Raw genomic sequence first — 23,024 nt, forward strand, 5'->3', positions numbered from 1 at the left:
CTTTTCCACAGATATTCGCATCTTCTCTAGATCAACATTCCAGCCAATGATCCATTTTGGGGATGCACCGATCCATTTCCGTTAAGAGTGCCCAAGTATGCACCTAAATGTACAGCAAGCTAAGGTGAGCTGCCATGATGTAGCCTGTGCTCAGTACAAAACACTAGTATTTTAACTTCTCTCATAAAAGGTCTTGGTCGACTCTTGCTGATTTCATGAGCAAGTGCTCTCTGCAAACAGCCAGGCGCTGTGCTCACCCTGTTACGCAGAATGGGCAGGGTTGGAAGGGCCCTCTGAAGATCATTTAGTCCGACCCCCCCACAGAGCAGGATCACATAGAGCACCTTGCGCAGGATGGCACCCAGGTGGGATTTGAGTATCTCCGGAGAAGGAGATGCCACAACCTCTCTGGACAACCTGTTGCGGTGCTCTGTCACCCTCCCAGTAAAGAAGTGCCCCCTCATATTGAGCAGGAACCTCCTGTGCTTCAGTTTGTGCCTGTTGCCTCTCGTCCTGTCACTGGGCGCAACTGAAAAGAGACTGGCTCCATCCTCTTGACACCCTCCCCTCAGATATTTATATACATTACTGAGGCCATTAATGTATACAAGTATGTGTTGGAACCGCACCGCTGTTGCCACCCCTGAGTGCTTCGGGAGGGCATACGCCCCAGTAAGCCCAAGTAACAAAACACTGCTCTTCTGCAGAAAGGAAGCAGAGATCACGCTGGAATGTATTACCACAACACTGTCATTCACTTCTGTGATTTTTCAGCCTGAAATGCCAAGAATAATTGCAAGTTGCAGCTAAAGCTCCTTTTCTTTACCTTTCCTTTAGGTTTACCTCTCTGCCCTTCCTCTCTCTCCAACTCCTTTGAGAACCAGCCTCAAAACCAAGAGCTAGATATCTTAATCTCTGCCCCAACACTGAAGGCCTTTATTGAACCTAAAAAAAGATCAAGGAAGCTGTTTTATAAAATGAGATCATGCTTACCAGCTTTCAGGAAACAGGAAGGCAGCTGAGATACATAGCTAGGACGCAGCAAAGTCTCCACAAACTGTGTTCCTACGTGTCCAGTTTTAACTTACCTATATTTTAAGAGTTGGATTATCTTTGAAAAGATAAATACATTGAAGCATAGCCTTTACATGTAATGTCAGGATTCTAACAAGGCAAGTAACAACAAAAGGTAGGAAATAAACAGCTCTTCAAAGACTCCTGTGACACTGGAAGAAATATTTTGTACTCCTTACGCAGTCCTCCAAGAAACGTGAGAGTGCTTACTCTGTTTAAGTTGCTTTAATCACTTTAGTACAATGGGCAGATTAATACAGTTTAGTATTCCTAGCTAATTACAGCGGCTGGTCTTTGCAGAAGTACCATTAAACCACAGTACTCTGCCATTTAAATGGAAGCAAACTAATAAAAATGACAGCTAGGAGGATATAAAATTCAAGCTTAGGCATTTCTAAATGTTTGTAGAAAGGCAGATCAGTCTTAAATTCACACAAACGGAACAGTTGTTTTTGCTGTTGCATAAACTCCCCGTGACATAACTGTTTGGTACTTAATTCAGAGAAGAACAGTGAAAAAATGGATGAACGCTGCTACGTTTTCGCAAATGAGATCCAAGTCTAAGGAAGGCAGTCTGAAACACTACAAGTTGGAGACTCCAGACAATCTTTTTGTGGTCAAACAAATCTCAAGGCTAACCCTACTGATGAAAGGGAAGCTCTTAACAGCTGGAAATAAATAACAAAATAGGCAAAGGCACCACCAGCCAAGCCTGCAGTACGTTCTGCCGATAGGAACAAGCAAGCAGCCCTGCCAGCAGCTTTGTATAGATGATGCCGAGCAGAGCAGAGCTTATGTTACCTGCACAAAATCGCCAGTCACCGAAAATGAGTGGGATGCAGACCACATGCAGTGTGCAGGGATAGGAAGGGAAGAAGGGCCTCGGGAGAGCTCCAGCACAAACCCCAGCGCAGAAGGCCAGCCAAGGCAGTGGTGTGACACAGGCTGACCTCGCTGCCTGGGAATCCCAGTAGAGCAGCTGAGTCACGGACCAGACCCCATCCAGCCCAAAGGCGACTCGACAGGAGAGCCACGGCAACACGGCACGGCACATCGATCTCCATACAACGGCCTCACACCGTGTCTTGCCATGGATTTTAGCGGAGGGCTCAAACAGTAATTAATGCCTCACTGAACACGGGAGGTGAAAGAGGAAGCCCGTGTATTTGTAAACAGGATGCTGCTCACAAAGTGAGGCCGGTCCAGTGTACGGACCAGCTCACGGCACCAGTAGCAGCATGGCCTGGCCTTCACGTGGCCGTACAGCTCCTAATGTCTCCCACACGAACAGTCAGTAAAGGAGATGGCCAATTCCTTACAGCCAATGAAAGTTAGCAGGGAAGAGCCTGGCCGCGTTGCATACAAGCGGATGGGAGGATCTAATACCTAGGAGGGGAAGAGAAGCTCTAAAAGAAAACGGGTTTATTTGCAGATTCATCACAGGCTGCATCCGAGAGCTTGATGTCCTTCAGGGACAGTTATCACAAAATGAACTTACTGAAGTCCCACAGCCGTTCTTGAATTCTGTACAGCAGCTCTGCACGTGGGGCTTCGTTCCCAGGGTCACTTTGTCCCTTTTAACGAGAAAAGCTGATCTCCCACTGACAACCAGCACTTCCACACTCTGGTTAAGAATACAGATTAGTGGAAAAACATTTTCTTGTGAATTAAAGAGTTCAAGTGTTTTGCACTCCTTTTTCTCCCTTTCTTTTTAAGGAAAGAAAAACAGCAGGGTTTAAAAATTATGTGGATGAGAGAAATAGTCAAAGGTCAGGTGATTCTGCTATAGTCACCTGGAAAAAAACTGGTAGAAGAGTTAGGAACAGAATCCAGGATGCCCGCTGTTTCATCATATGACCAATGCTTTACTGCACAAGTTAAAGAGGTAACAACACAGATATTCTTATACCTGCACAGGAGAAATTCTCTTGGAGGCAGTTTTAGTGACAATAACTTTCAGAACTCTTCCAATGTTCCCATTACAATTCAATATTAATGCACCCATGCCATCCTACAGAATTACACCAATACCTTGGGTTTTTTTGTTAACAAGGTTTGACTTAGGAAGGCTTGACTTCTATGAACACATGCCTGCTAAATTTAAATTCTGTTCCCTGTATCAGATTAGGCTTCATTAAGAAGAAACAATTGTGTGTGTCGTGTGTCCGTCCCCCGTCCCCCCCCCCCCCGACATACAGACAAGTTTTACCTGTAAGAATCTAGCAACAGAAATATTTTTTTCTGCTGAAACCACTGATTTGGAGTAAATACTAGGCCAGGATCCTTTTGATCTTTCTAATTCCAGCATCGGTCACTGGATGGACTCAACACATCTGCTGTATTTAGGGGTAAAGAGGGATCCAGTCCTATTATTATCACTTTCTTCTACATCTCTCTTCTCTGTGTTTAATGAGCCACTGTAAATTACTACGTTTGCTAGCTCACATGAAGAAGACCAAGTTAATTCCTCCCTGGCTTTCCTCTCCTTAGTACAGGGTATGCAAGCTGTCACATCTTTCAACCAACACTGATCTCTACTTACATGTACAAAAAGCCATAGATTTACATTTAAAAGTAAACAAAAATGAGTCTGTAAAGCCACAGGACACCTGGGTACTGGTAGCTGGCATTTTACAATGTAGAATTTAATCTGAAATGTACTTTTTTTTAACAAGGGCTTTGTAACTTTGATTCAGATCTGTAAAACCATTTAAGACTGGAAAAATCAAAACATCTGGCTTGTCAAGAGATTCATGAAGTTCTGCGGAATTTGATCTGTAATGCCAAGATTTGCTTTCATCTGTATTTCAAGGCAAATTCAGAATATACCAACTGAAATTAGCAGATTGAAGATTAGGCTCAGAACCCCATTACAAGCAACAGCAAGGCAAGCCCTCCTTTAGATCACACACACACACCTAAAATCCTTCTCCAAAGCAACGCACATTGGTAGTTTCCAGACAGAAAAAGCCAAAAAAGGATGAACTGAACATTACTTGAGTGAGATCAAGCTCTGAGAAGTAGCAGCGGGCTTGTTTTTGAAGCCAAAAGCTTTGAAATAGAATTGTCAGCCCTGACAGACGTGACTGGTTTCAGTCCCAAGACCTACTTGGAAGGGGATTCAAATTAATACTGTCTGGGGGGATACATCGAGTCCAGCAGAACGCTTCCAAATGGAGCCCAGTAAATACCACGTCACGTGCAGATGTAAGGCTGAAGGAATGCATCATCCGCAATCCGGCTTTGGGCAGATCATGCTGCGTGCCGTTAACGAGGGGCTGCTTCGTTAGTACGCACAGGGGCACAGGGCGCCCTTCTCTCAGGGCTCGCTGAATGGCCTCGTTATTCGTGTAGATCCAGAGGCCAAACTGATGTCATTTTGCATACAATGATCAACACCGCTCACAGCACGCAAAGCAGGAGAGAGAGACTCTTACGCATTTTTAAGTATTTTAAACAAATGCTAATTATTTATTTTGTAAAAGTCACTTGAAACCAAGCACCTTGTTAACCCAGCCATGGTAAAAGTTGACACTGTGACAGTTCTAGAAGACATCACTCAATCACCAACAACATTTCCACAAACATCCACACGATGTGCACAAGCCAGGCAACACACTAACAGGCATCGGTCCTAGCCCAATCTTCTTCCACACCTACGTTGAAGCAGAAAGATACAGCAAGGATCCATCTCTAGACTAGGTGACAGCCAGAGATGATGGAATGCCGTACACTCGCCTTATTTCTTTTGCTTCGGCACCAAATGCCACCCTCCTAAGTGACTTATCCTTAATCAGCAAGTGGGAGCATCTTGAGGTCATTAGTTACTTTTGTTAACCTCAAACCCCAAACCAAGACATTTTAACAATATATTTGAAATGTTATAATTTATCGGTGGATCCAAGCCAGCACAATACTTACTTTCCGCCCACCTATTCTGAACATAAAATGAAGTCATGTTCCTTCACTTCTGTTGCAAGGGTGGGAGGCATGGAAACCTGAGGATAACGCCAGCCCAAGGACACTCACACAAAACATACCTCGAGAGAGTGAAATGCAGAAAAGAGGAGAATACCCTAGAGAAGCCAGGGATATGGTGGGGCAGAGCAGAACACAGTTGGACAATGGGTTTCAAAGCACAGCCTTGCCATACAGTTTCCTTGCACCCTGTTTATGAAGCGTCTCGTTCTGTTTCTTACCACAAATCAGTTCAGGGCTCTGGGAACAAGATAATCTTTTACTATGGGCTGGTCACAAGGCTGCAGAAGAGCCTCCGTTAAACTAAGCAGTGTACAGATGCATACTGCTGCGTTTGGACCTTTATTTTTGAAGGCCAAACCATAAAAATCTCTTCCCTCTTGTACAAACACAAGCAAAACAGCCGCACTTAAACTTTAAGATGGAGACTTAAACCATAAAGAGCTCACGAAGAACAACATCCCGTGCATACTTTCAGCAAACTAAGAAGTATTTAGTCACAAAAGAAAACGCAGGAAGCCGGCCTAAGACCTGGCAGAGCATCACCAGACAACCCTAACCACAAAAAAGCAGCTGTTGAGCTGTACATGGCTTCCGCGCTTTCTTTAGCTACGAGCCCAGCACCCAGGCTGCATCACTGCAATGAAAGGCTATGATTACCCACGATGAAGCCAGAAATAACTTGTTTTTACATTTGTTTTTACCTCACCCCTAAATTGCAAGGGTCTTTAGGGATTATTTGGGTTTGAGATCAGAGGTATTTGGGGGGTTTTGCTCCCCTCCCACAGACCTACGCAATTCTCAAGCTCTGCTTTCAAAGTCTTTTTTCCTCTTCACAAAGTCCGAGGCTTCCCAGCGTGAGTCACCAGAGGAATCAAAAGGTAAATTCAAAATGCACACAGAAAGTCTTGTGGTTCTCTTTCAACAGAGGAAGCTGTTCTTTGAAGAGCACGGCACAGATCCTGGCCCAAGTTTCTCTGAAGCTCTAACCACAGCATAACACGGAGCTTTTTCCCTCCACCACATCCAATCTAGCTCATTTGCAAATTCATTATTTTAATCAGAAATCAGAGTTAATAAGTTAGACAAAGATAAAGTTCAGAGTAAGTAGCTAACACAATTTCAAATCAATCCTAGCATCTCAGCCCTCTCTGGGTGCTCCTTACGAGCCAGTTTAAGTAAGGCACACATGCGCACACACAGGCGCTCAGCTACTGAAGTATTTAACAGCACACTGCCTCAAGCCCATCCGGGTCCATGGGGCACTGTTGGAAAGTAGAACGAAAGGAAAACCTGCTCCTCTCCTCCTGAAACTTCTCCTACGTTACTACAGCCAAGGAATCCCAGTTTCTAGTTACACCAATGCAAAAAAAAAAAGCAACTAAGATTTATTAGAGCGCTCCAGATATTCACATATCATATAAAGCATGTCTCTGCAGCAGCATATTAGAAACAGCAATAGCATGGTTTAAGGACAAACACGTCTGACAGCAAACATTATTCATAAAATGATTGATTTGCACAGCTCCAGACAGTACAACTTTCCAACTAACATTGATAAGGGACGTATATTTTTGCTAAAAGGCCAAGTTTTTCAGCACATCAGCGAGTTTTATCCATCCTTCACGCAGAAAACTCATGCCCTTCCAGTGCAAGTAAAAATATATTTTTAAGGCCAAATATCAGGTTTCCCAGGAGCAAGCACTTAACATCAAACTTCACATCTCGTAAGGGGGTTCCAAAAATCTCTAATACCAGGCTGCACGTCTGTACTGGAACTGGTAAGGAATACGAAACAATTTTAGTGAAAAGCCACAGCGAAACCTAACTAGCCCCTTTAAAATAAAAAGGGGAAAGTATAAATAGCAGAATTTAATACATATATATGGCTTTACACAGAGAATGTGGTATTGCCAGCTCTGTAACCAATTGAAACGTGGACAGAAGTCTAGAATGCTGATTACATTCTTCTATAGGGATAAAAAAATTATTTGTTTTTGATTGGGTCTACGCGTAACATTTGCATCTTGTTACCACTGCTATTCTAGCTTTAAAAGTTTTCAGACATTCCTCCAGGGTTTATCTTAAGCACGTTTTTATTAAGTTCCCTTCTTTAAAAAATGAGATCCAGTTAGTTTTGACGCGCGTTGCCTTTGACAATGATAATCTTTGTCCTTTCCAGCTGCAGCAAATTTAAGATAATCTCTTTTTCAAGTGGACTTTATTAATCTTCCAAACGAAATACCATCCCGAGGTAAAACAATTATTTCCAGTTCAACTCTTAGTAACAGTTAAGTCTCTGCTGGAAAAGGCGACTAACATCTGGCCAACTCAATATCTGTACCAATTAAGAACAATTTTGAAACCATAATATACAAATCTATTCAAGCATTCAGAGCATAGATCGCTACAGACAGATCGGCAGCCTTCTTGCAGTTAAAAGGAAGGAGGAAAAAAAAAAAAAGGAGAAAGAAGATGGAGAGCAGGGAATGACTGCAGCAGGTTTTCACCAAGTCAGCAGACTGGCTGGCCACACAGCAGCATTTTGCCTGTCATAACACACAGCGACGCACTTAGGTCTTCAAGCAGATCTCTGGAAGCTGACGGCTGGCTGCCTCCCAGGAGCGCAAGGGGACCGGCCGCCCCTCGCCAGGGGCACGCACCGTCCCCAGCATCGCCGCGCCACATCTGCCAGACGTGTGCATTTGGACGTCCCGCCTTCGCCACGCTGGCTGGCGATGCTTCAGCCTCAAACAGCGATGTAACGTGGCTAGTTAGGGAGGGGGAAAACTCATTTGCTCCCCCCCTCCCCAATAAGCAAGTAGATTTAAACATCCGGATGCAGTTTACAACAGCACCACAACCATCACCCCTCAGTACAACTGCCAAGGGCCCCAGCTGTCCGAGGAAGGCAGCCACACAGTGACAGCCTGCTCCACTTCCACATCCCAGCACTTTTTTTTTTATACAAATAACCCAAAAAGATCACGGTAACCCCAGATCCCTTTCGGGCAGCGGCACAGTCACATGCACACAATTAAACCTGTTTATCCCGCTCTACTTACCCATGCAGGGGGGGCAGGACAGATCCCAAATTCAAACACTGGTCATTTAGAAACCCCATGATTGTTTGATTTCAGCTCAAAGGGGGCAAGACAGCTGGTTTGAGGTTTTTTTCCTGTCTAGAAATACATTTGTGTGTATTTCAGCTTATGACAAAGATCTGACTTTAACCTACATTTCAAGACCCTGAAAGACTGGAAGAAGAATTTTCCATCACATTAATTTGACTGCAAAGAAAGTGGACACGGTTACCATTACCACTAAAAGGGTAATAACATAAAAAAAAAAGTTACAAAGATTTTGGAATCAGATCTATTGCCAGAAGCTCTGTTAAATGCTAGCATAAGTTAGGGTGGGGAATTTTAGGTTCATTTCTCCTATAAGTCTCCTCCAACTGTAAACTCCGACAGCTGAAGTCACAATGCACCCTGTAAAATCATGATCGCTACTAAAAAAAAATATTGTAAGATTAAGGCAACATGATGATTAGAAAAAGACCCCAAAATTATACACTATTTTGGTAAAATAACATGGTCTGGGGAAAGAAAAAAGCACAGTTTTGATCTGAAATATCTGCTAGGCTCCTAGGGGGAACATTTTCTCATTTGTAGGTCAGATACAAACAAAACATGGGTAAAAGATGACCTAGGTGCTCTGTTGACTACGCGCTCTAGTATTTATTTATTTTTTAAATATATATAGCTCAGAACTCCCAAATAGTTTCTTGCATTAGTGTCCAAAAAAACCAATAAAACTGGGGGGGACACAATAAAGGAATTGAACATGTTATCCGAGAAAAAGCCATCCGTAACAACAAAAAATTGCACAGAGAATTTCTTCGGAAAGAACATCTTAGATGATTTCAGCGATTGTTTTTAAGCGTATCAGTAGTGTTACCTCTAAAACACATGAAACAAAAAGCAGTTATTTCAACTCTGAATTCAAACATTGCATTTTTCAATTCACTAGTATGCTATAATGAGTTTGTGTCTTCAACAACAGACATCACATACAAGCATTTGTTCTTGAAAAGAAGCTCTTCACTTGGGCAGTATTCACTGACTTAGGACCACAGTCATCCACCCCGTGTTTTCCTGGTAAGAAAATAGCTTAAATGAGGAGGTTTTCCTAGCTGTGCCCTCCTAAATCAAGGGGTCATCTCGGAGAGAGAGAAAAAGCTTCCATTGTTCTAGGAAATAAAGGTAACATCTGCTGAAGTGTTACTGCACATCACGATGGTGTCTTACTGGTCAGGTCATAAGGCCTTGGTGCTTCAAAGAGGGCTGCCTCCTTCTGCTGGTTCTGGAGTTAAGCAAAATGGTTACGTGGGGAGAGACAACACCAGCAGTGAGTAAAAGCATTCCAACAGGCCCAGCAAACGCTGTATTTCCAGCGAGAAGATACCTGCGACCTGGAGCAGCGCCACTTCAGAAGACCCCCTGTCCACAAGGCCCAGGGGCTGCGCATCTCCCTGTCCGGCTTTTCAAATGCTTGCACAGCTTTGCAAGATCACAAACCCACGTTAGAAACTTGTGCGTGAACTTAGCTCTACACAGGCCCTCACAACATCGTCAGGAGACAGGCAAGAGACTAATATTCCATTTGGAGAACATTTCCCTAAACAAAACTTGAACATAAAAGGATCCCTGGCAAGATAATGGAAACACAAAGCACGTATTTATATACATGTTCGTATGCATACACGTGTCATGACAAAGAACCTGTTCCCTAAAAAAAAAACCTACAAACATGAAAATACTTGTACCAGTCTTTCCAGGACTGCTGACAAACACTGCAATGCCACATTAGCTCAGGGTAATGTAATCAAATGGACTAATCTACTCCGTCTGCAAGAATTAAAACAAAAACAACATGATACTACCTCGTAAGCATGCCAAAGCATGCTCAAGGCCACCAATGAGAAAAGCAATCCACCCCAAAAGAGCGAAAGGTGTGGTGTCCATCTGTCCAGTGAAGGTCACCGAAGAGAGTAATAACCACTCCAGTTATAACAGGAACAAACGTAAAAGACAGACTGCAAATATAATTCTAGTGTGATGCATGCTGGTGTGTATTAACCAAATTTTATTCTCAAGCATTAGGAGAAAAACCTGTTGTGAAAGCAGGAAGGGTGGCAAGAATAAGGTTTGCGACTGCCTACAGAGGCCCCCTTCACTCCATTGCATTTATTTGGAGTATGCAATAACTTAGACGGCACAAGGAGTTAGACCTGAATGAAGAGAGCGGGGTGAAAATTTGCTGAACACAAGCAAGTGAACGCACACCAGACAGCACCAACTACGTACCAGCAGCAAAACTCAACTTAAATGACCCACTAGTCTCCTCTTTGGTAAGGAAAAACCCACAAAAAAAATCACACACCCATTAAAAAGGAGAAGTATCCCCAGCTCCTGGTGACGCAGCCCACACCCGACACGTACCTTCCTCGCACAAGCCGCCACCAAACGCCACTTCCCCTCAGCACCACTGCTCCCATCTCCGTGGTGCCGGCCATAAAAACAAACAACCCCACGGCGCGACGGCATCTCCCCTCCTACGGCAAAAAGGGGCCAACTGCTTTCCACCCAGACGCAGGGGGTGCCGCAGCCGTGAAGCACAAAAGCTTAGAAACGAAGGCACAGCAGCCTGAAGAAATTGGGCTTTGCTAGCGAACACGGAATTATTACTTGAACAGAATACTCCTGCCCACAAAGCCTCTCTAAACTAAGCTAATTCACAGGGATAGCTCGGTTATAAAAGCTGAAGTATGCAAAGAGCACACTGCAGCTCTGTTACCCTGGACGGAAGAAATTCAGGCGTGCTTCACAGGCCCCACAGCCAAGAAACGCTGGCTGCCTCCAGGGAGAGAAAAATAGAGAAGGATTAAATTTATTCTGCAGGAAAAACACAAGCGAGACGACACATTTTAAGCCCGAAGATGACAAAACCCCAAACCGGGAGCATCCACGTTAGTCCCAAGGGGCAGATAGCTCACAGACAATGCAGGAATTTCCCTGCAGAATCCCAACTACCTTTTTTTTTCCTCCTGGCCTCCATCTCCGCCACAGATACACGGAGCAGGCAAATACAGCAAAGCAAAGGGAACGCTACCAGCCACCATCTGAAATCCCAGGGCTTCCCAACAGGCTGGAGGAAAGCTCGGGATTACCAGGGCTCAGCAATGGCTGTCGTCGGGGCTTTTGTTGCCGTTTTGACCCACTCAGAGAAACATCTTTTCCGCACGAACCCTCCCCTGCAGCATTCGCAGCCCAAATATTGCAGCACTGAGGTAATTTCGGCGAGCTGGCGGACGAAAACCGGCTACCGGTTAGCCCGGAAAACGGAGAGCGGCTAAATTTAGGAGGAACCTCGGCGATGCGCTGCTAACAACGCCTCGCTGCCCTTCTCCTAAAAGGGGGGGGAGAGAGGGATGGAAGGGGGGTCGAGCCAAGCGCCGGGAGGGCCCCCCCAGACCCGAACCCCGTCCCCCCAGACCCGAACCGCGTCCCCCCAGACCCCAAACCCCGTCCCCCCCCCACCTCCCCCGGCTCACTTTCTCTTGTACTCGTCCCTCTCCCGCTTGACTTTGGCCAGCACGTTGTAGAGCGCCCGGATCTCGGGGGTGATGGTGTCGATCTGCACGCCGACGCCGTCCGGGTGGATCCAGGAGACGCCGGGGCCCTGCACCGTCTCCAGCCCCCCGCCGCCGGTGCGCCGCACCTGGGTGTAGCTCCAGATGGTCCCGGGCAGGCGGCCGTAATGCGGCGGGGCCGGGCCGGCCGAGGGGCCGCCCGCCAGCCCCGCGGCTGCCAGGGGGAGGCCGCCGTCGGTCTGCACGGCCTGGTCGCGGGAGAAGGTCTTGTAGCGCAGGCGGCGGTCGCGCTCGCACTGCTGGGCCGCCAGCTGCTTCTCCAGCAGCCGGTTGCGCCGCTCCAGCTCGTGCACCTTGGCCAGGAAGCAGCGGAACCGCACGTTCAGCCCTTTCAGCAGGTGGATGTTGGAGCCCAGGTCGTTCCGCAGCGCCGCCGTCACCGGCGGGCCGCCGGATACTCCCGGAGGGCCTCCCGAGCCGCCGGAGCCGCCGCCGCCGGGGCCGGGGCCCAGCGGGCAGGGCGCAGCCCCGCCGGCCGCCGCCGCGCCGGGAGCGAAGGCTCGGGCCATCTCCCCGAAGAGCAGCGAGTTCATGGCGGGGGGGAGCGGGGCCGGGAGCGGCAGCGGGAGGAGGAGGAGGAGGGGAAGAAGAAGAAGAAGAAGAAGAAGGACGGGGCGCCGCCGCCTCGCGCTCCTTGCGGCTGCCGCCGCCACTGCCGCAGCCGCCGCCGCGGTACCGGCACCCAGCGGCCGGCGGCGCGGGGCGGGACCGGGGGCGGCTCCGCCCGGCCGCGCCCCCGGGGGCTGCGGGCAGCGCCGCGGCCACTCCCCCCCCCCCCGGCCGCGTGGAGCCTCGCCGGCACCTGCCGGCAGCGAGGCCTGGGCCGGTGGGGGCCGGGGAGCCTGGGGAGCCGCCGCCGCCTTCGGGCAGCAGCGGGGCCTCGGCCCGGCCTGGCTGCGGGCTTCCAGCACCGCCCGGCAGCGCCTCGCTGGGCCGGCCCAGCTCGGTCGGTTGGCGTGCAGGGGGTCCAGAGAAGGGCAACGGGGCTGGTGAGGGGTCTGGGGAACAAGGCTTATGAGGAGAGGCTGGGGGAGCTGGGGGTGTTCGGTCTGGAGAAGAGGAGGCTCAGGGGAGACCTGATCGCACTCTACAGGTACCTTAAAGGAGGCTGTAGCGAGGCGGCACTGGTCTGCTCTGCCGTGTGCCTGGTGACAGGACGAGGGGGAATGGGCTAAAGTTGCGCCAGGGGAGGTTTAGGTTGGATGTTAGGAAGAACTTCTTTACTGAAAGGGTTGTGAGGCATTGGGATGGGCTGCCCAGGGAAGTGGTGGAGTCACCGTCCCTGGAGGTCTTTAAGAGACCTTTAGATGTAGAGCTTGGTGATGTGGTTTAGTGGAGGACTTGGTAGTGTTAGGTCAGAGGTTGGACTGGGCGATCTTGGAGGTCTCTTCCAACCTAGGTGATTCTGGGATTCTCTGGCACCCCGGGGCCGGCCCTCACGGTGCCCTCCGGCTGCGCCTTCCCAGCCCTGCCCCGGGCTGAGGGGAGCCGGCCGGCGACGGGCTGAAGGCACAGGGGATGAGGTTGTCAGCCGCCATCAGAACCCTTGAAGCGTTGTTACAATCTGGTAATTAAGTTATTAAATAAGCGTTTCCCGCTTACTGCTGCTGGACCTCTGGGCCGCTCAGCAATCAACGCGATGGTTTAATTGAATTGCGCGATCGCCGCGGCGTGTCCAAGAGGCGCCCAGCCGAGCAGCAGCACCGGGCTCAAAGATCGGCAGGGATCTCCTCCTGTGTGGTATAAATGGGGGGATGGCTTTTGGAACAAAAGACGATGCTTTCAGGAGCTCTCGCAGCAAGCCTTGCAAAACCAACCCTTGTAGGTGTTGGGGGGCTCTCGGGTCACAGCGCGGCGCCTTTCCCACCACCCCCAGGATCCCGTGTGCACACCTCCCGTGTTTGCCCAGCACCACCTGGAAAAAATGAACGTGCCGAGGCGGAGGCTCGCTGTTACCGAGGTGACTCAAAGAAACACCCAAAGTGATCTTGCTGAGCGCGCAGTGCCCAGCTGCTGCCCGTGCTGGCGGCGCTGGCCGTCGAGGAGCAGCCCTCACACCGTCCGCACGGAGCTGCAATGGCACCGACGCTGGGCAGGGCTCCGAGGACAGGCCCTGGCCTGGGCTGGGCTGGGCGACCCAGGCCCCGGGGCTTTCCCAGGACTGAAGCGGGTCCCAGGGCTGTGCGGCTGGGGAGCCCAGAGCGATGCACCTGTAGCTTGCATCACTCTGTGGGGTTTGCCACGACACCTTATTAATGGCAAGAATGTCCTCAGGTGCAGATACCGAGGTTACTGTTAGGAGCAGCAGTCCAGCAAGAGCAGATTTGGCCATTTACCCCAGGTCTGGGTAATCCTCCAGAATTCAGTGGTGACCCCTTGCATTGCTTTGAGCATCCTTTGGTGCTGCACCACACCCTCTGCCGTGCTGAACAATGCACAGTTTTTATTTTTATTTTTATTTCCTTAAGGAAGCAGGAAAACCTCAGAGAGTGAGTTCAGACGGGAACTCACTACCAAAGCTCGCTAATTAACAAGCCCCTCCACCAAGCCTAATTGGCTTGGCACCACACCCAGGGTAAGGTCACTGCCAGCAGCCATTGCAGTGAGTGAGCCTCTGGCATCCCTCAGCAGCCCCTCCCAAGGACAGACGGATTTCCCCACCATCCCAAATTAATGACACCGGCAACAATTAACAAGGATTAGGGCTCTTCGGGGAAAGCGGAGGCTTTGTTCCGTGAGGCTTTGCCCACCTGCGGTCCAGCACCATGTCAAAAGCTGAGAGCATGGGATACTGGGGCGGTGATTAGTGTCTTCCTATTTGGAGAGGTAGGAAAAGGGATGGGAAATGGTGCTACTTCTGAACGCAGAAGCCATCCCGTGCCAGCACCGATTAAATCGTGGTGACCGCAGCTAGCCCTGCTAAGAACGATGCTTCCCATTTGTTTTCATTCTCAGCACAGAAGCAACATTTGCTTCAGCCCAAAGTGGGCTGGGGGGGAGAAGCTGCGCTGGGAGAAGTGGGCTGGCTTTGTCGTCATCGTGCACCTGCAGAGGCCTGGTTCTTACACTCCCTTGGTGCAGGCAAAAGGTTCGTGGTGCTGGGGGAGCGGCGTGGTACCCAAGGCTGGGCCGGAGCTGGCACCTGCCTGCACCTCTGCAGTCACATCTGATGGGACAACACCTACGGGACCCGCTCACATCAGCGCCTGGGATTGCCGGCTCAGTGCTAAGGGGCTCGGGAGCAGGTTCACAGCCAGTGCCAATGTTTTAACGCGTGGTAGCGTCCTTGGTGTGCAAACCTCAGCAACTATTTCAGGGCTGCTCTGTGCATCTGCTTAGTGGTCCTGTACTCGTTTTCTCGGTGCTTCGTTAGCCTGGAAGACACCGACCCAAGGGATTTGTCAGCTGAGCCCTGGTGCCCGGGAACATCCTTGCCCAGGGCTTTCTGCATCATGCAAAAACCCAATGGCTGCAACATCACCCCCAAAAAACTCAGTGGCTGCTGTCCTCATGGCGTCATCACCAGGGCTCTGCTTTCTTTGGGTTTTCCTTAATGGCCACATTTGCTGGTCGGAGCCCAGGGATGGAAAGTGGTGATTTGCATGACCCAGGCTTTTTTTTTTTTTTTACAAGAACTGACAGAATTTTTACAGGCACCTCTCCAGGATGGGTATTTAATGTAGAGGATGCTGTACCTTACGGCCCTGCCAGCCACTGGGGGCAGACTGCAGGAAAACAGCTTCTCTGAGGGCGTAATAATCATATATAACACAGACTTTGGAAAATAATAATAAAAAACAATGCTAAAGGGGGTTATGAGGGACGGGACCATGTGGAAAGCCCCTCTGGGGAGCACCTTGCACTCTGAACACCAAAAATGGGGTGGGAGCTACCATTGCTCATGCAGAAGAGCCGCTGGAAGCTGCCGCAAGCAGCAGCGTGCTCCTCATTGCCTTCTGAGGAGCGCTCTCCTCCCCAAACTTGCCTTTTCTAAGCATTTCATCCCACTGTATTTTCTACCTATTCCATTAGCACCATGTGAAATGCAAACAGCTGAGCCGAAACCCAGCACCTTCTCCCATTACAGCTCTGTTCCTTGGCCAGCCAGCTCCATTAACTTTTTCAGAGGTAAAAAAAATCTCGATTTGCCACATTTGGTTTTCCTTTACATGCCAGTACTGCAAAGCAGAGTGCAGCTGCACAGAAAGTCTGCCAGGAGCTCACTCCCACTCTTCCAAGTTTGCAAAATCTGCCCTCCAAGCACCACTGGTGCAGAAGACAGAGCTGGGCTGAGCGGCTTCAGCACCGGACTCATCCCCAGCCCCTCTGCCAGATCTGGCCCCTGCTGAATCTCTGCGCACCCAGGATTTTCCCAAAATTGTTGCCACGGGTGGAAGGACGCACTTCCATCAGCATCACCTCCCACCCCAACCGTGCCCTGCGCAGGTGAGCCGGTGTTCCTGCCGGGATGTTTTCCACCCCGGCGATACCGATGTTTCCCTTCCGCATGGAGATGAGATAAATATTTTGGAAACAAATCTTCTGCGCCGGGTTTGACCTGAATGGCGGGTGAATTAAGGGGACAGGGATTCAGACACAGATAGAGATGCTTTGGGGAGAGCATCCGCCAGCCGGAGTGGTTGAGACACGTCGTGGGATGGCCTTGGAGACTGTGGCAATGTTCACTGCTTCCTCAGTAACCAAATATTTGCATCTGTATTGAGTAGGGCAGCAAATATGCCCCGATAAGCCTGTACAGGCCACTGCAGGTGTGCTTTAGCTCACACTAATTGCTTTGGCAATTCGTCAAGGATAATTGCAGGATGCCGCAGCATTAATTCCGCGTGCGCCCAAATCCCTGCTTTCAGTCCCATCAGTGCTAAGCTCCCGGGGGTGCCGTGCTGGCCAACCCAGGCACAGAACCATGCTGGGTGATTCCGTCCCCGTCCGCTCGTTTCTCCTTTGCTCCCCCTCACTTTGCACCGAGCGGAGCAGAGCACGCGTGGCCGTCCCACAGCATTCAGGTGCAGCTTCGGCTGCCTCTCAAAGACTCTCTTCCACCCACTCAGCACCTTCATTCCTCGTGCTGTGGGATTTCAGCCCGGTACGTGCCCAGGATGGAGAAGAGCCGATGGCAGCACAAAGGTGCTGGAGCTGCCCCGTGCTCACTGACGTGGGCGCCACGTGCCGCCAGCTCTCCTCTCCCTACGAATCTGCACCGAGCTCAGGCACTTGCTGGCAGCCCCCCCGAAGGGCACAGCAGAAGAGCTTGTGGTGCTTCCCCGCTCGCACGCAGCCGGAGGACCTGCAGGCAGCAGCAGGAGCTCTGTACGCCGCCGAGTCAAAATTTCCCACCCGAAACACGGCACTAACTCCTGCCGTGGCCAAAGGCCGGCTGGAGGCGTTGACGAGCGACTGGGAGCAAGCGCCGGGAGATGCCCAGCCAGCGCTGGTTTGCTGCTCCCCCGGCACTGGGCGCTTCTTGGCTCCCCACTCCGCTCCCCGGCTGGTCCCCAGGGTCCAGCTCTTTGCTGCCCAGCCTTGAACCCGCTGCCCGGCCCCGTGCACCACCGGGGCTGACTCAGCTCGCTGGAGCCACTCTCCCTGCGGGTTTCCCAACGTCCCGGGGTGGAGCGCCCTGACAGACGCCTGCTCGTCAGTGACTGCCAGCCCGTGGATGTCTTTCCTCTGTGCTGGCCGCCTCAAGTCACTGAGCTCATTAAGGCAGAACTGCTGACGGCGGGCAAAGCGCCGAGCGAGGGATGAGAAATGCGACTGACCTGGAGATGGGGGAGCCGTGCCTTTAATGTCCGATTTCATCATTAGCAAATAGTTCTTTTTTCGTCATCAAATAGGAGGAATAATTAAAGGATGGAGCCGGGCTGGATGTGTTTGTTCATTAAAAGGATTTAAAAAACGGCCCGGCAGAAGCTCCTTTTTGGTACCACCGCCAGCACAGTGGCTGATCAGAGCCACCCGTTAGGGGTGGGAGCCCTGATTCTATCGGACCGGCACCCGCGGGCACTGATTTCAGCTCTCCCTGCTCCCCGAGGCTGTGATTTCTCCACCCTCAAGGCCAGGAACCCAGCTCCCGAGCTGAAGCCCAAATCCCACTTAGGGAGAGGCAAACCCTTCGACAGCCCCCAACATCCATCCCCCTGGCTGAAGCGTTTTCCCAGTCAAAGCCTTTCTGTTATTCCTCCCCCCCTCCTTCAGCACAAGCTGTTTGCCCAAATGCTGCTGCAAGGGGCTTCCCGTGCTGCTCACCACCCTGCCAGGCCTGCAGTTCAGTTTCCCAGCCCACGATTAAGAGAACTGCTCTAAAATCTCATCAGGGCAGCGGTGGCCAGTGGAGCAGGTGGCATTCTCACCCCCTGGACCTCGCACAGTGCTCGGGGTCCCCAAAACAACAACAAAAAAAACAATTCTCTTCGATGAAAAAGCTTGAAAATACCCGCCCCGGGGCCCTGCTTGCCCACATCCCACACGCTGGGTGCCTGGGTGCTTTCCCACTGCCTTTAATCCTGTCCTTGCTGCATGCTGGAGCCCCGTTAGAGGCATCGTGGCTACAGCCAGCAGCGCAAGTGCGATGTGGCAGCGCAGGGGGAGTCGTGGGGCAGGGCCAGAGGCAGGGGCTCGGAGCGAACCTACAGTAAAGCACCTTTATTTTTAATATTTTACAGCTTGCACCTTTCTTTTGCTTTCTCCTCCAAGCCTTGCTGGAGCGCTGCCTGGTTTTACGCTGCCTCAAAAGCGAAACGTTTTCTTATTTCTATAAAGGCGAAGGAGCTTGCAACGGGCCTTAGGGGCAATAAACTGGGAGCTGTAGCTCTCCCTATCACCACTGCCAGAAAAATAAATAAAATAAAAACCTGGGGGTGGGGATTTAGCCTTTTTCTTTTCCCTCTTAGAAAGCAGGAAAGGGGCAACCACCCCTGGTTGTTGCATCTCCACCTAGGAGGGGGCGCAGCCCTGAAGTGCTTTCACCTCAAAACCCCTCGAGCGTCTTTCCAGAAAGTTTACAGAAAGGTGGAAATTCTGTAAAAGACGTGAATTTTGTCACCCGCAAACTGCGCTGTTTGCTGCAGGGGGTTTTGCTCGCCACGTTGCAGGAGCGCTTCTTGCATCGCGTGAGGAGTCGGGAAGGGTCGCGGAGTCCCGGGGAGCTCCTGCCGGGGGAAAACTGGGATGGGAGGCGGGGAGGAGCCTGGTGCAGGAACACCTTGAGCAGCGTCCCGGCAGCGCCCCAGCAGAAACTGGGCCACAACAGGGGAAAGCGGCGGGGATTCGGTAGGAAAGGGAGCCTTCGGTACCATAATACACACGGTGAGACTCCCCGGAATGTAGGCAGCAAGCTTCTTGCTCTGAATCTCTGCAGTGGTGCCCAAGAGCCCAGAACTTCTGTGGCGAGGCTCCACCGTGATCTTCCCAAAGGCACGATCGGAGCGTCCTGCCTGAAAAACAAGCCGTGAGGACACGCGCCTGGGGAGATAAATCACTTCTCCGTCGGAAAAACTCTGGGGAATCTTCCGCAGCGGCCAGACGCTGCCACTCGCAGGGTGTTTGTGCTCTGCAGTCGTAACCCCGTGGCTGGTTCAAAAACACGTCCAGGCAATTGTGGCAAGAGACAGCAGAGGAGAGGAACTCGGCTCTAGACCTGGTTGGGAACGCTGGTACCAATGCAGAGGGTGGGATGAAGGCTTCCCGACCTCATAGGGCAGCCCAGGGACAGAGCATCCACTGTGGCAACCCGCAGGGAGGGATAAAATCATCTCAGCAGTGGCGGCAAATTAATTGAGGCTGGCAGGGGCCTTTGCACCCACTGCTGGCTCAAAATTAATTAATAAACAACCACCCAGGTTTGACCCAGCATGAACAGGCACCACAATGAGTTCTGGTCGTCTTGGGGAACCTCTTAGCCACAAAGCCAGATGTGGAGCAATCACAGAGGTCACAGCCTTTCGGGCATCTAAGGATAGTTCCCAAAATGTCTTTCAAATAAACTGTCTGGGAGAGGGAGGTCGATGTTAATGTCCTAGCGGTTTGGTTCATGAACCTGAGCCACTTGTACCTGTTTTGAGGCAATTCTCCCCCTCCCAACTCCCTGGCTCCTCTTAGTTTAAGGAAAACACTTCCCAAAAATCTTTGCTGACATCCCAGGCTGACCAATTCCCACCCACCCTGCTGGGGGTTTTACAGCCTGGAGTGCGTTGCCTTTGTGCAGCACTGCAAACAATTCAGCACCTGCCTCAGCTGAAGCTTTCCCAAACCTTTTCCAGTTCTTGCCCCTCTCTAGCTCTTCCTGGGGTTGCTGCTGTTTGTCCTCAGTCCCTCCCAGGCTATTCTGCTGGCCAGAAGTGCTATCACGCTGCTTCCACCTTCTTTTCAGACCAGGCTTCCCCATCAAGTCAGTCCTCTCGTGCTTCCGGCCCTTGATGCGATGACTTCATTTTCCAAAATTCATCTCTGGACCTTTGCAAAATCCTCCAGAACGGTTGGAGTTGTTTATTGCAATTTGACTTGTATCGATAAGGGGACAGTTTATGATCTTCTCTCAAAATCCTGCTTTTTTGCAGTTGTACAAACGTCAGGCAAGAAATGGTCACCGCGTTCTGCTCCAGGTAAGCTTAAGGAGCTGCTGATACAATTCCACTGGTGGAGAAATATTTTGCTTGTATATACCATACCAGTTCCTGCAATGGCAGAGGATGTTTTCAAAGACCCGTGCCACCATAAATGGAGTATAAACCAGGATTTGCATCAGCAAAAGCCTGAGCTCTGTTGAAGTTACCTTGTTAGTGTGGGAAGACAGCGCACGAGGCGTTTGTCACATCCTCCTTTGGTTCAGTGAAGCAACAGCTGCGAAGCAAAAGCCAAGGGGCTGCCTGGAACGCTGAGGCTGTGCTGAAGAGGAAAAGGTATTCCTCCATTTCTACCTTTCCAAAGGCAGCAAAGCAGCTTGGCATTCTTCTGAACCATCCCATTAGTAGTTCCTGTCCCGAGTTTAACCAGTCTTACACAATCTTACCCAAATAACAAAGTCAAAACGTGTTAGGGTTTCAGTCTTGCACCTCAACTCTCCCTATCATAAAAAGTTGCTTTCATGTTACCTATTTACTGTTGCTTTCAGAAACTACACTGACTTGAAAGGTCCTCCACTTGAAAGGGGATTTTAGTATTGTTCAAGCTACTGTGCTTACCAATACCAGAGTACAATCTGCACATCCACCCGTCAGCTATGCTACAGCTGCTTGTTTGGAGAGAAGACTGTTAGGTTTGACTTTACAGCGCTTTTAAAACAAAGGGAGTTTTTCTCTTTTATGTGGTGCAAGGGATATACCGCACGCTGGTTGGAAGCTTAATATTGCCATATTAAAGAGAAACCAACTACACACATTAATCCCCCTCCTGTACCTTCATAAAGCAAGACAGATTTACCCAGCTGACAAGAGATGAACCCAAACTCCTTGAGGTAACTTGCTATTCAGTGTTCCTCCCCAGAATCACATCCAACTGCCAGGAGGGAAATAAGCACCCATAGAGGCGAGAAGAGCCTTCAACCATCTGCTAATCGTCAAATCACAATACGTGCTCAACACTAACCAAAGGCATCAAATAGGTTGCCGAATTATCCAGCCTCTAAAATAATTATTATTTATGGGGCACTGCATGACGGGACTGCGTTAGGATTGCAGAAATTCAAGTTCAAACAGAGACGAGGAAGACAGGGAAAGCTTTATTAGATTCCAGCTTAACCACGTGTCAGCTGGGTTACAGGACAGCAGAGGTAATGGTGAAGGTAGGTTACCAGCACGCACAACTCAGTGAGAAAAGGCAAGGCTGTACTCAAAACAGGTACTTGGCTTCAAGTCAGGGCATGCACACCAAAACGCAAGCTTTTACTAGCGAAAGAGCAAGTGGCCAGCTCAAGAAGTGCGCAGGGTCTATTTTCCATGCATTCTTCAAAGCTGAAAATTTTACCAGATAGAAAACAAATCTGATGTGAGTAGCATCCCTCTGCGAGGTAACATCACCATCAGTATGCTCCAACTGGCATGCTTGCTTTGAATACAGCCTTGGCGAGAATAAAGTCAGGAAAGAGCCCGTGATATGCAGCATGCCTTGGAGAGGGGTAACACCAAGTGCCAGGGGAGGTGACTGCAGCTGGCACAGCTCCCCTCACCCAGGTGAGGAAGGGGTGGAAGGATTCACTGTCCTTGCAATCCACGAGTCTCTAAGGCTCACGTCCCACAATGGGAAACCTGCTCTGCATGTACAATCAGTAAACACAGCGCCAGTCTGCTGCTTTGTTCACTACAAGTCCTTTGTTTCCTGTGTCTCCTTGTCCAGACTACGGGCCAGAAAGAGCAGCAGCTCTGAGCCCTGAAAGAAGGAGCTCTGAAAGAAAAGATGGGAAAGAATTTGGCATTTAAGCTACTGCATGGTTAAAATACTAGTCAAACCCATCTTACCCATTTGTTTGATTTATTTAACTTCAAAGAGGTGCACACTAAAGCATTAAGATTTACTGGTACGTATTCCTCTCTGTACAAGTTCTTTCAACCAGCTCAAATAGACAAGGCTTTACAGACAGAAGCAGTGAAATAAAAGATAAAACGAATCTAAATTCCAAATCACTCCAGGAAGAAAAACTGTAGAAAATATTAATAATAATTAAAAAAAGCAAACAAAACAAAAAACCAATAAACTGCAGCACTCCTCAGGGAAGGGACAGGCTGCACAAGGAGGAACACAAAGGGATGGAAGGCAAGCTAGTGTAGTCTCTGCCCAACGCTTCTCTGTGCTGGCGGCTCAGGGGATGGAGTTCAAAAGATCCTTGAGGAAGTTGTCAGGGTCACTGATTTCTGATAAGAGCCCTTTAAACAAAAGACAATACAGAATAATTAGCTCCACAAAGCAGTTTCTCCTGCCGACATTATGGATTTGTGCTAGGGTGTATGTATAGCAAGTTAATAATGACAGCTGCAGTGTTATTTTAAGTATGGAGCAGATGAAGATAAACCCTTGCCGAATGCATGTACAGCGGGGACCGAGGTGTATACGTTAAATCCATACGGTACTTGCTCTTGTGGAACAGAACTACTATAGAGACCCTGCTAGCTCCATACACTGGACAATGAGAGACTGGCCCAAGGCACTGGAACTCTGTTGGTCAGAAATTGGTCAGAAGAGCAGACTCTCTGCAAGTGAATTTTCAGCAGCTCCTGGGGATGATAAAATCCCTACAGCAGAAACT

The 23,024-nt window shown here is 49.8% G+C and overlaps 2 protein-coding genes and 1 long non-coding RNA gene across 9 annotated transcripts in view; 1 reads left to right on the forward strand and 2 right to left on the reverse strand.

Moving 5' to 3' along the window:
• IFFO2 (intermediate filament family orphan 2) overlaps nt 1-12,443 on the reverse strand; it is a 37,722-nt gene extending 25,279 nt beyond the window's left edge. For both annotated transcript variants that reach the window (XM_080564253.1, XM_080564252.1), the window contains exon 1: nt 11,669-12,443. In XM_080564253.1, coding sequence (XP_080420379.1) covers nt 11,669-12,300 — 632 coding nt within the window. In that variant the 5' untranslated portion in view covers nt 12,301-12,443. The remainder of the gene's footprint in view (nt 1-11,668) is intronic.
• Nucleotides 12,444-12,585: 142 nt separating this feature from the next.
• On the forward strand, nt 12,586-22,394 carry LOC308181268. The gene is made up of 2 exons (XR_013941384.1): nt 12,586-14,593; nt 14,723-22,394. It is a non-coding gene; the product is annotated as an uncharacterized lncRNA (long non-coding RNA).
• Nucleotides 22,236-23,024, reverse strand: part of UBR4 (ubiquitin protein ligase E3 component n-recognin 4) — a 77,981-nt gene continuing 77,192 nt past the window's right edge. For all 6 annotated transcript variants that reach the window (XM_080564237.1, XM_080564236.1, XM_080564235.1 and 3 more), the window contains one exon: nt 22,236-22,644. In XM_080564237.1, the coding sequence (XP_080420363.1) occupies nt 22,580-22,644 (65 nt within the window). In that variant the 3' untranslated portion in view covers nt 22,236-22,579. The remainder of the gene's footprint in view (nt 22,645-23,024) is intronic.

Source organism: Anser brachyrhynchus, assembly GCF_964034855.1.
Source record: "Anser brachyrhynchus genome assembly, chromosome: 21".
Lineage (NCBI taxonomy): Eukaryota > Metazoa > Chordata > Aves > Anseriformes > Anatidae > Anser > Anser brachyrhynchus.